The 12595-nt window shown below is 54.0% G+C and overlaps 4 protein-coding genes across 4 annotated transcripts; 3 read left to right on the top strand and 1 right to left on the bottom strand.

Annotated features, from left to right (window-relative positions):
- Positions 1-949: 949 nt before the first annotated feature.
- AYO21_07312 (hypothetical protein) lies at positions 950-3550 on the bottom strand (the record flags this gene model as incomplete). The annotated part of the gene is made up of 1 exon (XM_022657269.1): positions 950-3550. One exon carries the CDS (start codon positions 3548-3550, stop codon positions 950-952), a length of 2601 nt encoding a protein of 866 aa, XP_022510442.1.
- A 710-nt stretch (positions 3551-4260) lies between these two features.
- Positions 4261-6188, top strand: AYO21_07311 (hypothetical protein; the record flags this gene model as incomplete). Its single annotated transcript, XM_022657268.1, has 6 exons — positions 4261-4747; positions 4800-4960; positions 5012-5581; positions 5640-5661; positions 5715-5877; positions 5936-6188. 6 exons carry the CDS (start codon positions 4261-4263, stop codon positions 6186-6188), a joined length of 1656 nt encoding a protein of 551 aa, XP_022510441.1.
- Positions 6189-7090: 902 nt separating this feature from the next.
- AYO21_07310 (hypothetical protein) lies at positions 7091-8830 on the top strand (the record flags this gene model as incomplete). Its single annotated transcript, XM_022657267.1, has 1 exon — positions 7091-8830. One exon carries the CDS (start codon positions 7091-7093, stop codon positions 8828-8830), a length of 1740 nt encoding a protein of 579 aa, XP_022510440.1.
- Positions 8831-9452: 622 nt separating this feature from the next.
- Positions 9453-11736, top strand: AYO21_07309 (hypothetical protein; the record flags this gene model as incomplete). Its single annotated transcript, XM_022657266.1, has 6 exons — positions 9453-9483; positions 9537-10218; positions 10312-10434; positions 10470-10518; positions 10590-11389; positions 11505-11736. The coding sequence occupies 6 exons, from the start codon at positions 9453-9455 to the stop codon at positions 11734-11736; spliced, it is 1917 nt and encodes a 638-aa protein (XP_022510439.1).
- Positions 11737-12595: the final 859 nt, after the last annotated feature.

The following is a 12595-nucleotide window of genomic DNA, read 5'->3' as shown; positions in this document are numbered from 1 at the left end:
TGCACAGGGTATTAATACTTGCCGTAGACACTTTTTATGAGCACCTTTTTCGCTGACCCTTGCTCGAATGATGCGAATGTCATAGCATGGGTCCTCCGATGAACCTGTGTAGAGCAAGGTTGCACCGTCCCCCACCACGACAAAGTGTTGCTCATGACTTTTCTCTTCTTCACGCAAACTCTCTGATTGAAAGAGCAACGGCAATTAGTGGCTCGGCTTGACCAGAGGAACAAGCCAGGACGAGCTTTTTGGCTTGGGACAATCTGACCTATTGTTGAAGATTGTAAGCATGAAGGAGTGCTGGGCATACCGCCGGGTCTCAGCGCTGTCACATCAGAATATCGCAATACTTTAGCTTGTCTTGCTTGGGGGGAGCATCTGACGGTCCAAGAGGGCACACAAGAGGGTGCACATGCAAAGCGATGGGGGAGCAAGGAAGATGAGCAGGGTCGGTGGATCAAAATGCCAGGACGAGTGAAGTCGACAAGAAGCCGGAGCTCGAGGCGAAGTTGATCTTCGTCCCAAAAGGGACAAGCGCCGTGAAAATTCTCATCTTATCAGATGCAATCGAATGATTCGATCTAATCTGACGGAGACGCCAAGACCCGCGCCAATTCCTCCATCTTGCTTCCTCCCGAGCAGGTCTCGAGGGCCCCCTGCGCATCCTCGATCTCTCCCTCCAATCGCCCCAAGAGGCACAACAACCGAGTGTTACTCCCTCTCATCTTGTGTCCGTCATATATTGGCACTACTATTACGCAGACCCGCTCCAGGGTCACCTCATGAACTAAGTCTTCGAGCATGACATGAGGTCGCTAAAAGTGTCTTCAGGGAGCGATGTCGGGAGGGGGGTTGTTCAAAGTTGTATATTTCGGGCCCACCCTTGGCTCTATTTGCTCTATGTACTCTACTAACTCTAGTCGAAGGTCTGGAGTATTGTGCCAACCATCTACTGACCATGTCCATTACACAGCGCCGGGCCATTTGCCCCTCTGGTACTAGGAAGTTGCATCTTGTAACGAACCCTCCCACAGTCTTGTGATGCAATTCGCTCCATCGTGGCTCCACTGGTCGATTCAACGTACCTCTGATCTCCTCGAGGCAAGATGAACACCACCTCTTTCCATGGCGGAATGAAGATATTGTCCGCACCAGCAACAAGTTGAACTGTTACTTTTTCATCGGTGGAGCTGTATGACACCACGAAGGATGAGATGTCTGGATGGAGAGAGAGGCCGTCGTCCTCGTACCACGAGGTGGCGAAGCTTTTCCCATGGGAGCTTCCTCTGGGCGGGAATATTTCGAGGCCCCTGTAGTCGTCCTCAGGAAGAGTTTTACAGTCTGCCTTGGTATCGCTGGGCATTCGTGTTTGTACGCTCTTACCAATTGGAATCGCACCACCGATTTTGGCGAAGATTGGGATGCTCTCCCTCCAGGGCGACGAAACAGATACCCACTGGCCAGACGCACGATACTCATATGGCGCATTGAGGTTGACGTAACCATAATCGAATCCTTCTTCAGCACGACGTGGGAGATACATTCTGGCCATATCGACACCAGGCTGATACACACCACCGACCAGCAACGTGTCTCCAAACCAATACTGCTCTTCGCCAGACTTGAGGGCTTTTGTCCACACCTCTGGATCAGACTCATACCCCCAGCCAATCCATCTCTGCGGGGGACTTGCTGTCAGGTGACTCTCTAGGCCGAGTGAGTAGATGTAGGGCATCATCTCGTATCGTCTCTTGATTGCCTTCCTGATCATGGGCGTGATCTCCGGATACATCCAGGGCTCAATGACCTCTCCGGCTTGGTTGTCTTGAGGAGATGTCTTGAAGCAGTTGATGGCAAAGCGGATCTGGTGGCATCCCAGCTGGACCCAGCGGAGCAACAGCTCAGGAGAAGGCTGCGGCCCTTCGAAACCGCCAATGTCGTGGCCATAGCAGTGCATCAAACTTAGACCTGCGTTGAGGGATATTGCATTGGCCGCCTTCATGCTTTCCCAGCTGGTCATATTGTCACCACTCCAAGAACTACAAGCATACCGCAGAGTCCCAATGCTGGCGCTTCGCGTCAAGACAAAGGGTCGAACCCCAGGCTCTGCTTGGAGGAGACCTTGATATGAAGCTTTGGCCATCAATTCGGTGTGCATGGCACGACCCCAGAGTCCGACTTTATCCGATCCCTGGTTGTTGTTGATGTTACCTCTGGCTTTGGGGACCGTCTCTAGAGCCAGCTTCCATTCATCGTTGGGCAAAGTGTACTCGTTGTTGTCATTCCACATTGCATCAATACCTTGGCCTCTTAATCTCTCGACGCCGCGGGCCCACCATTCATACGCCGCCGCGGAAGAAAAGTCGAGATGGCTGCCGGTACCGCTTTCACCACCGCCGGCGCTCCACAAACGCATTTCCGCTGCTTTTCCGTTTCTGTGGTCCGTAAACAGGCCTCGATTCTCGGCTAGGTATTGGTAGTCAGGATGCGAGGCCAGGACAAACGGCTTGATATTGGCCAAGAGTCTTATTCCCATGGCGTGGTACTGGGCAGTCCATTTTTCGGGCTCAGGAAACCGGTGCTTGTTCCACGTGAACACATTCCTCACCCTGGGTTCTGTCTCGGCGATGGAGTAGCCCGAGCTCATCTGGTGCGCGGAGCAGGGAATGTCATGCTCCTTCAGCCTGTCGGCGAAGTCGAGCAACGTCTGGTAAGCAGGCGGATCGTCCATCATCGTATATCGATACCCTCCGCTCAAGTATCCATACGCCCAGCGAGGTGCGAGAAGAGGGAAACCGGCCAGTTCTGCATAGCTGCGGACCACGTCCTTCAAGGTCCGTCCCATGATCAGGTACTCCTCGAGGCCTCCATAGTCTTGCCTATAGACCTTGAAGTGTCCCCAGAGACCATCGATCTCTGAGCCAACAGACCACGATCCTCGACTATAGCTCGTGGAAACCATTGCCACGCAGCCGTGACGAGTGGCCTTGATCAGCAACGGCATATGCTTGTACATGGGATCTGTAGCATATGCCTCGTACCCGAAGCAATCTGTGGCAGACATTTGGAAATACCGAGCCGTGAGATCCATGGGAGCAGCTTTCTCTCCCAATCCCACATGGAGGGCTTTGCGGTCATGCTGGACGTAGTGGGCGATACCCTGGCCATCGACGACATAAGAACGAAATGCGAGGTCGGCATGCAGAATATCCCTCGACCCCAGCCAGCCCAAGGATACGACGGGAGCATGACTCCAATCGACTGATGCTCTTATGTCACCGAGCTCGAAGGAACAACTTGACTCGCCGATCTGGTTGGAGTTGATGTTGACATTATCCAGCTTCCTCTCTGGCTGCGGTATTGACGGGTATGGAGGGAGTGGATGCGAGTCCGAAGTGAATGTCGTCCTGAATATGTTGGGTCGGATGGCTTCGAATGTAAAGCTGACTGGTGACTCTAGGTCTTTTGATTGAAGCTGAACCGCTGCTGGCGCCTTGGACTGCGGAATGACTGGCCGGTATGACTTGGGAATGCTTTCTATTTGGGGCATGTTGAGAAGCGAGTACGAAGAATAGTTGACAATAGCACGGGGGCGACAAGAGCACCGTGTAAGGGTGGCCTGTGGAAGGGAGATACTTAACCTCCAGGGCTCACATCTGCCAGCAGTGAGCTCCTCATTTCATGTCTCCCTTGGTTGAGTTGCAGGTAACATCTTTGACCTTCGGAGGATGCGCGATGCTGCAGGGATCGGACTTCGGCAGCTAAATGCGATCCCTGTCATCGGCTATACAAACATCCCAATCATATTGCTTCTTTCTCTTCGCTAGCTTCGCTGTTGGCACACAAAGACCGAACGGCCTTTGCCCTGCTCTTTGGTCTCTAACGTCTCCCCGCATTGGTGGCGTCGCCGATCATCCCATCATGCTTGGACTGGGAAGAACTTGCTTTTTGGGAAATTGTCTGGAGCAAGTCTGAGATGAACTTGGGGCTCCCGTACGGAGTTCATTCGCTTCCCCGGTACCAAAGGGGGTATGGATCGAATACAAGGAGGCGTGCTCACTGTCGGCTGACAGGCCCGAATGCTTTGGACGATGCAACGTTTCGTCTGATGGGTATTTATCCTGGCCGACTCTGCTGTTTGTGCGGACAGTGGAGCTATATGCTTTATTCATCTCTCTGTTCGACCTCGACCGAACATCTACCTTTCACTTGACCCCGCCATTGTTGTCTCAAGACCAAAGCGCACCTCCCTCATACACTATGGAAGATATCGGTGTCAAAATACCCGCCGACCATGTCGAAGGCAAAGTCGACGTGGGCGACTTGAAGAACGACAGGGCCAACAAAATCCTCAGCGAAGCAGCAGGACAACGCATCGCCCTCACCCCCGAGAACAACTCTCGAGTCCTGAGAAAGATCGATTTATACATACTCCCAGTGGTGCTTGGGATCTATTTCCTGCAGGCTTTGGACAAGGCCACATTGGCCTACGCCTCGGTGTTTGGCCTTGTCGAGGACACCAATCTCGTCGGCCACGAGTATTCCTGGCTGGGCGCTGTCGTCTACCTTGCGCAGCTGGTGGCGCAGCCTCTGATCGCCTATGCACTGGTCAAGTTGCCGCTGGGGAAGTTTCTCGCCGTCATCGTCTTGCTCTGGGGTATTTCCTTGTCAGCCATGCCAGCAGCGCACAACTTTGCAGGCTTGCTGGTGTGTCGGTTATTCCTGGGCCTGTTCGAGGCCGGCGTGGGTATGTCGATGGCTATATTTTATAGTCGATGTCCTTACTTACTGGCTCACAGCTCCCGCTTTCATCGCTCTCACTCAGATGTGGTGGCGGCGACGAGAGCAACCCGTCAGGCTCGGAGCCTGGTATGCGATGAACGGCATCACCAACATTGTTGGCTCCCTGTTGACTTATGGAATTGGCCACATTCACTCGAGTTCACTTAAGCCTTACCAGGTATGCCTATCGGTTCTGAAAGTCTAAAGGAGGGACATTATTTCTAACCAGATGAGGCAGATTATTTTCCTGTTCTTTGGCTTAATCACGGTTGTTTTCTCCGTGGTAGTTTGGTTTTTCCTCCCGGATTCTCCTATTACCGCGCATTTCCTCAAAGGCGAAGACAAGTTGATTGCCATCGAGAGGTGGGCTGACCTGCTGTATGACGTTGTCAGTAACCTCTGGCTAACTCTAGCTAGGCTGAGGGCAAACAACCAGGGTGTCGAAGGTACTGAATGGAAATGGACTCATGTCAAAGAAGCAGCCCTCGATATCAAGACATGGCTCTGGGCGGCCATGATGTTTACCATCTCTGTGCCGAGTGGCGGCGTCTCGACCTTTGGCCCACTGATTGTGAAGAACTTTGGCTTTGATCAGTTCGAAACGATTCTTCTGAACATGCCCTTTGGTGCCGTCCAGCTGATCGCTACCATGGGAGGTGCATGGGCCGCCACGGCCTTGAAGCTCAAGTCTCCCGTCCTGGCATTCCTCAGCCTCCCACCCATTGCAGGCTGCGCCATGCTTTTGCATCTTCCGCGAGATGCATCAGCCAAAGCGCCACTGTTGGTGGCCTACTACTTGGTGAGTCTCTTTCTCTTGCACTTTACCGATTTCAGGCTATGATTGACAGAAGATCCAGATTTCGGTCTACCCCGGCATCAGTAAGATCCGCATGACCTTATTTTCTCTCATTGAATGCCACTAACGTGCTCAGCACCCTTGATCTATTCCTGGTCTGCGGCAAACACAGCTGGGGAGACGAAGAAGAAGGTCACGACCGGCGCACTCTTCATCGCCCAATGCGCCGGCAACGTGCTTGGACCCAATCTATATACTACTGGAGAAGCGCCACTCTATCACAGAGGCTTACTGTCCAAGTACGTGTTAGAACATGTATGTCATTCAATACAAGTGCTAACCTCACCCCCAACATAGTCTTGCCCTCTTTGTCGTCCTTATAGGCCTCTACGCCGCCCAGGTCTGCTACTTGCTCGTGCTCAACAAACGACACGGGAAGACCAGAGAGAGCATGGGCAAGCGCGCTGTCTTGGTCGACAAATCCATGAATCGGGTTCGAGCAGCGTCAACGAATGGCACTTCTGAAGAGCAGGACGAAGACATGACGGGCCACCATGCGTTCGATGACAAAACGGATTGGGAGAATGAGGATTTCATTTTCGTCTATTAGTGAGCGGGCTTTTCTGGGGTTTTCTGCTGGTGGCTACGAATGAAGTAAATGATGCGATGCTCTGATAATCCCAGAATGTTCAAAACCGGCCATGTTGTATATTGCACGAGTAAGCTCCCTGCAGGATGTAAGCGTATCAAGTCCTACCTGTGCTATTAAGTGGAAGCCGATTATTGTTCCAGTTAAGGATTGCCAAAGTAACCTAGACGGGCGGCTGGATTGCCAGGATTGCTTAGTACAGGCATCGGTGGCTCACCCCCGTCCTTCGTGCACAAGCAGATTCTCTCCTTTTCATCTTCTTGAGCCTTTCTCGAATCCCTGTTAGTTACTAGAGGATAAAAATCCCCACCTCTTCGGTGTCAATTTACCGAGGAGCAGATTCCGAAACTCTTTCCCTCTTATATACCGTAACCCTGCAACATTAATTGACGACCTCCATCCCAGAACGATGGCGTGAATGATTCGACCATCTCCGCCTCTCCGACCATGGAAGAAGAAGTATCGGCTACTTCTGTGGCAATCGGCAAGAAAAGAATACCAGTGAGTCGCTCACTCTTTGACCCCGTGTAGAAATGTCGGGTCGGATGTTGACTCTCTCCTCCCCTTAGAAAGCGTGCGGCTCGTGCAGAGCAAGCAAAGTGAAATGCGACGGAGAGAGACCCTGTTCTCGGTAAGAGAGTCCAGAAGAACAGAGTCCCGGGGTATTCGACGTCTCTTGTGTTCACAGTCAAAAGATGTCACAATCTGAAAAAGGTCTGCGTGTACGTCGAGAGACCGCCAGACGCCCATGAACAGTGAGCCCTCCCACGGCCCCCTTCCACGTCCTCGCGCGTCCTCTGTCGGGTCCTGATACGCTTGGTTCCAATCAAAGAAAGATCGAGGCTCTGGAGAAAGAGGTGCAAATGCTCAAGGAGAGGTTGGAGTCTCAGCAGAACGACCTCTACGCATCCCTCAGCGCCATCGACGCGACAACCTCAACCACCTCTGCCTTTGGATCACCAGAACAAGTGATAAGTCTGAACAGGGCTGGTTCGGAAATGCAGTCAAATCCCAGCCATCTGCGTCGCAAGCGCACTAGATCTCAGTTTGAAGTCGAGGTGGCTTCGGTGCCTAACTTCGCTGCCAAAGGCCTCGTCACACTTGACCAAGCCGAGTTGTTCTTCAACGCCTTCTTCCAAGGTTGCGATCGCTACGTCCCCATCTTCGATGCTCTACACGATACATTCGAGTCGATCAGTTCCCGGAGTGCACTACTCTTCAACGCAATCATCACCATCGGGTGCGGCGTGCTCAGTGACGCAGATTCCCAAATCTGTCATCTCCTCAACTTCCACCTGAAGAAGATGCTAAACCTGGTCATTGTCAATCCCGAGCATGCGTCTCTGGAGACTGTTCAAGCTCTCCTGGTCACTGCTTGCTATACGTCAGAGAGGTCTCTGCTCCTTGCGTTTGCAACGAGGATGGCCCTCGACTTGGGCCTTCCGGACGCGTACGAGGATTTGACCCGAAAGATTGTTAGTAGGAGTCCACTATCCAAGGGTCCGGGCTCACAGAAGTACGACGAGGCTGATGCTGTGTTGATGAGACGCGCTCGAGCTTGGTTTCAGCTGATGGTGCTCGAGCAGATTCTTCGGGTGGACGCAGGTAATCTGCGGAGTTTCCATCTACGAGGCGACCCAAGGCGATGCCGGATCCTTCTGGACAAACCCTTCACCTCGGTCCTGGACCTTCGATTACTATCGCAGGTCGAGCTGAACTCGCTCAGAGGGAGGACGCACGACTCCATGGCGGGGACGGAGGTACTGGATGAAGAAGCGGTCATGGACATCCTCCGTGACGTTCAGGTTGATATCGATGTCTGGTACAACGACTGGAAGAACATCATGCAAGGTTCACCAAGTGCCGAGACGCCGGTACTCCTGCTCAACCTTGAAGTGCAAAAGTATTGGTCTCAGACTGTTGCCCTGTGCCGGGCGCTGCGTGCTCTGGGCAGTGAAAACATTGCCGCCATGACCTTGACACAGCGGGACATCCTCCACATGGCCAAGGACGCTCTCAAGGGCCATCTCCGAATCATCCTGGACCAGCCGCAGCATTACCTGTCCAAGTTTTGCTACGCGATGGACTTTGTCTGGGCCAAGTGCGCCTTTTGTTTTTTGTTGCTCCTGAAACTGACCCGGCTGCTGCCTGAAGAGGACGACAGCTCGAAGCGACAGCTGCTGGATGACGGATATATGCTTCTGAATGAACTCAACAAGGCAGGGGGTGGATGGACAAGCGGCGGCCGCAGCAACACCAGCAGGATGTACCTGCAAGTCCTCCAGCAAAGCATCCAAAAGTACGGCCGCGCACTTCAAAACGACGGCACGGCACCTCCTCCCCCTCCTCCCGGCGACCAGAGTAATCTCGAGGAAGTCAATATTCCGCCAGATTCTCGCTCACCGCTCAATTTCTTCTGGACCACAGGAGGCACCGTGACGGCGAACGAGATTGAGACGTTTGTGCCAGAGCAGTTTGTCTTCGAGTGGGATTTCCCGGGCTTAACACTGTTCTCGTCGCCGGCCGTGGGTGATAGCTTCTTCGACGAGTTTCTCATTGGCAATGGGGCAAATGATCCCTTGTTCTTTGGAATGCTCGGGTAGATGCTTCACGATGGGCGGCATTCGGCCTGGATAGTTGCTAGATTTCTAAGAAGCATACAAGACCCGGAGCGGACAAGCCGGCTTTCGTCAAGGATTATCCCCTACAGGCACTCTTTCGCGTATCTTGACCCTTACGGAACCGCTTCACGCAACCAGCACTGGGCGTTTTCACTCGCACGGCGACAGCAACCGCTCCACTCGGTCGTCCTCTAGATGGGATCTAGGAGGGCGTGATGCATCCGACGGAACGGAACACCACGTCAGGGACCACCCCTGTTCGAACAGAAACGCCCCAATTCCCCTCCCCAAATTGCCGAAGACACTCCTGATGGCCCCCATCGTTGCGCCTCGGCCCTGGTTTGGGGGAATGTACCAAACCCCGCTTCCACTTTGCTGTCTATGCATGGGTTCATGGACACACAAAATTGAGACCCTTGGGAATGCTCGTAAAGACCTTAGGATCTAAATGTCTAGAGGGAATTGACTTTGACTTGGCTTTGTGGTTCGAGTAAAAGACACCTATCGGAGAGTACATACTAAGCTCGGAGAGCATTGCACGATTTTAAAGGCTCGGCTCTCCAAGCATTCGCCTCCCTAAGCTTTTGTTTTACTGCAGATCGAAATGGGTATGGCGGTTGAACTACAACTCGAGTGTGCAAGTCATATCTAACGTCGGTGTTGGTGGTTGTGGTGAATGTAGTAGCAGCAACAACCGCAGCAGTTGGACTCGCCGGCGCCGCGGCCCTTTCAGCCTATCTCAACGCCAAATTCCACCTGGGAAAAGACTTGACGCAGATCTACTACCATCGCCGCGGGGAACGGTACCAGGCGCGACTGAAGGCGCAGAACAAGATCAACCTCTGGGCCTCGTTCTGCGAGAACGCCGACAAGTTCGCCGACAGGGACTGCATCTGGTACTCGGACCCGTCGACCAGCCCGCCCACGGTCCACAACTACACCTGGCGCGAGGCCCGCGAGCATGCCTGCCGCTACGCGCAGTGGTTCCTGGAAGCCGGCGTCCGACCCGGCGACTGTGTCGGGTTCTACCTCCACAACAGCCCGGACTTCGTGCTGGGATGGCTCGGCCTGCTCGCCATCGGGTGCTACCCTGCGATGATCAACTACAATCTCGTGGGCGGCGCGCTGGTGCACTGTGTGAAGATCGCGGAATGCAGGATCCTGCTCGTCGACGAAGACTTTCGGGACCGAGTTTCCTCCTCGTCGTTACTGGAGGACAAAGAGCTACAACAGCTCCAAGTCAGCGTGCATGTCATTGATGGAGATTTCCGGGCGCGGCTGGCACGATTCCCAGGAGAGATGCCCAGCGCAGCAGCTGAGTATACCAAGGATATAGGTGAGAAGACGAGGCTAGCATTGCGCTACACGAGGTGTGTCCAAGTACAAAAATCCTCCCGAGTTATGTTCTGCCGAGATCTAAGATAATGAACTCTGTCTGTCTGGCATTGCTGACCCTCCAAGAGTGGCACGACGGGGTATCCAAAGGGCGTCATGGCGACCATCGGCCGATACTACGCACGACTCGCCAGCCAGTTCACTCAGATGGGCATTCAACCTTTGCGAGCAGACGGCTCAGGGGATCGATGGTACATCTGTATACCAATGTGTCATTCCACTGCAGGGTCGGCTGCTATAATCTGCATGATTATGCCAACGACATTATGCATAGGGTTAGTTAGAGCTTGAAAGACCCGATTCATTCCTAGGACTGTCTTGGTTTGCCTGCTACTTGGACTGACAGGGTCACAACAGCAAGAAATTCTCAGCGTCGCGGTTCTGGGACGAGGTGCGAACCTCTCGCTCAACTATTGCCACGTACGTCGGCGAAATCGCGCGCTATCTGCTCGCTCAACCCCCTTCACCGCTCGACCGCGAGCACAACCTCCGCATGGTGTACGGCAACGGCATGAGACCCGACGTGTGGGGCCGGTTCCAGTCTCGATTCGGCATTCCCAGGGTCTGCGAGTTCTACGGCTCGACCGAAGGGGGTCTGTCGCACCTCAACGTCCAGGAGGGCGAGTTTCTGCGCGATGCCGTGGGCCACGACGGACTGCTCCGCCGGTGGCAGCTGCGTGGGGAGATGGTGCCCGTGCTCGTCGACGCCGAGAGCCACGAGATCGTGCGCGACGCCGCCACGGGGTTCGCGGTCCGCATGCCCTACGAGGTCGGCGGCGAGCTGCTGTTCCGGCTGGCCTCGGAGGCCGCGTTCGTCGGGTACTGGAGGAACCGCGAGGCGACGGAGAAGAAACTGGCCCGCGACGTGTTTCGGAAAGGCGACCTGTGGTACCGCACGGGCGACTCGCTCAAGCGCGACAGCGACGGGAGGTGGTCGTTCCTCGACCGGCTGGGCGACACGTTTCGGTGGAAAGGCGAGAACGTCTCGACGGCAGAGGTGTCAGAGTGTCTGGGCAGGTACCCTGGGGTGATTGACGCCAATGTCTACGGCGTGCAGGTCCCCAACCACGACGGGCGGGCGGGATGTGCGGCGCTGATGCTGGACGGGGAGGTTGGGCAAGGGTTTGATCTTGATGGGCTGTTAAGGTATTTTCCTCCTTTATGTCCATTCCTTTTCTTTGTCAATTCTCCTCTGCTCTCCTCTCTTTTCCTTTCCCTCCCAACCCAACGAGACTCTGTTCACTCTGCTAACAATGTATAGCCACGCCCAACGTGACCTCCCCGGCTTTGCAATCCCCCTCTTCCTCCGCATCGTCCCCACCGGCTCCCTCAACTCGATGGGCCTGAAGCAGGAGAAAGTGCAGCCGCGGGCCGAAGGCGTCGACCCATCTCGGGTACGCGGCGATCAAGTCTATGTGCTGCGAGGGGGTCGCTATGTGCGCTTTACCCAAAAGGATTGGGATGATCTGGTTGGTGCGAGGTCGAGGTTGTGAGGGGTTTTTTTATCTTCTTGGACCGAGTAGGTAGATACGGGGCTAGGTTGGAGGGTGGAGGGTGGTTCCTCCGTAACCAATCATCCATACTCGTTGGTAGATGGTAGACTGAGTACGCGTCCCTCGTAACTCGCTACTCGTGATCCTTGCATGTGGTCAACACCCTGAACACCCTACCTCCAGAAGTACGAGGTACATATTTTGATGGCGCGAGGTGAGGCGAGGCAAGCGAGACGAGGCTGAGCCAAGGCAGACGACGAGGCGGACCCGGGCCCCGCTTGTGGGCATTGCCTCTTTCCCTGCCTGCATCCAGAAGTATCGCTTTCCACCAATGAGAATGAATACTGATCCTTCCAGCCTCCCTACCTACCTAGTAGTGATTCTGTGAGTATACTCGGTACTCGATACACCACTGCAACTAGATTATACACTAGACAAACAATACGACACACGTGGCCCTTCATATCTATCTACCCAGTCGTCGTGCGGCAATACGAGGGAGCTACACCGTTTATGTACCTCGTATGTATGTATGCCAGTCTCTGACGCCGCCACGTGGTTCAGGAACCAGTCCTAGCACCGAGTCCCAAGAGGGAGAAGCTCACAAGTTTTCGGGAAAGGAAAAAAAAAAGGGTGTGTTGGGACTGGCCATGGGTCATGCATATCTATGCATGGATGGGCTTTTCCTCGCACATGGACAGGCCCGTAGTTCCATATTGGCTGATGGGATGCGATGGAATTATTTTCAAGGTGGGTGAAAATGATACATGTACTGCAGTATACGAGTACGAGCATCGGGCTCACCTCTCAACAACTTACATATTCATGCTCAGACTCATAGCCATAGTCATAGGGTCGC

Source organism: Fonsecaea monophora, assembly GCF_001642475.1.
Source record: "Fonsecaea monophora strain CBS 269.37 chromosome Unknown Scaff55, whole genome shotgun sequence".
Taxonomy (NCBI): Eukaryota; Fungi; Ascomycota; class Eurotiomycetes; order Chaetothyriales; family Herpotrichiellaceae; genus Fonsecaea; species Fonsecaea monophora.
The sequence above is the reverse complement of the archived record's forward strand: the minus strand, read 5'-3'. Positions and strand labels throughout refer to the sequence as shown.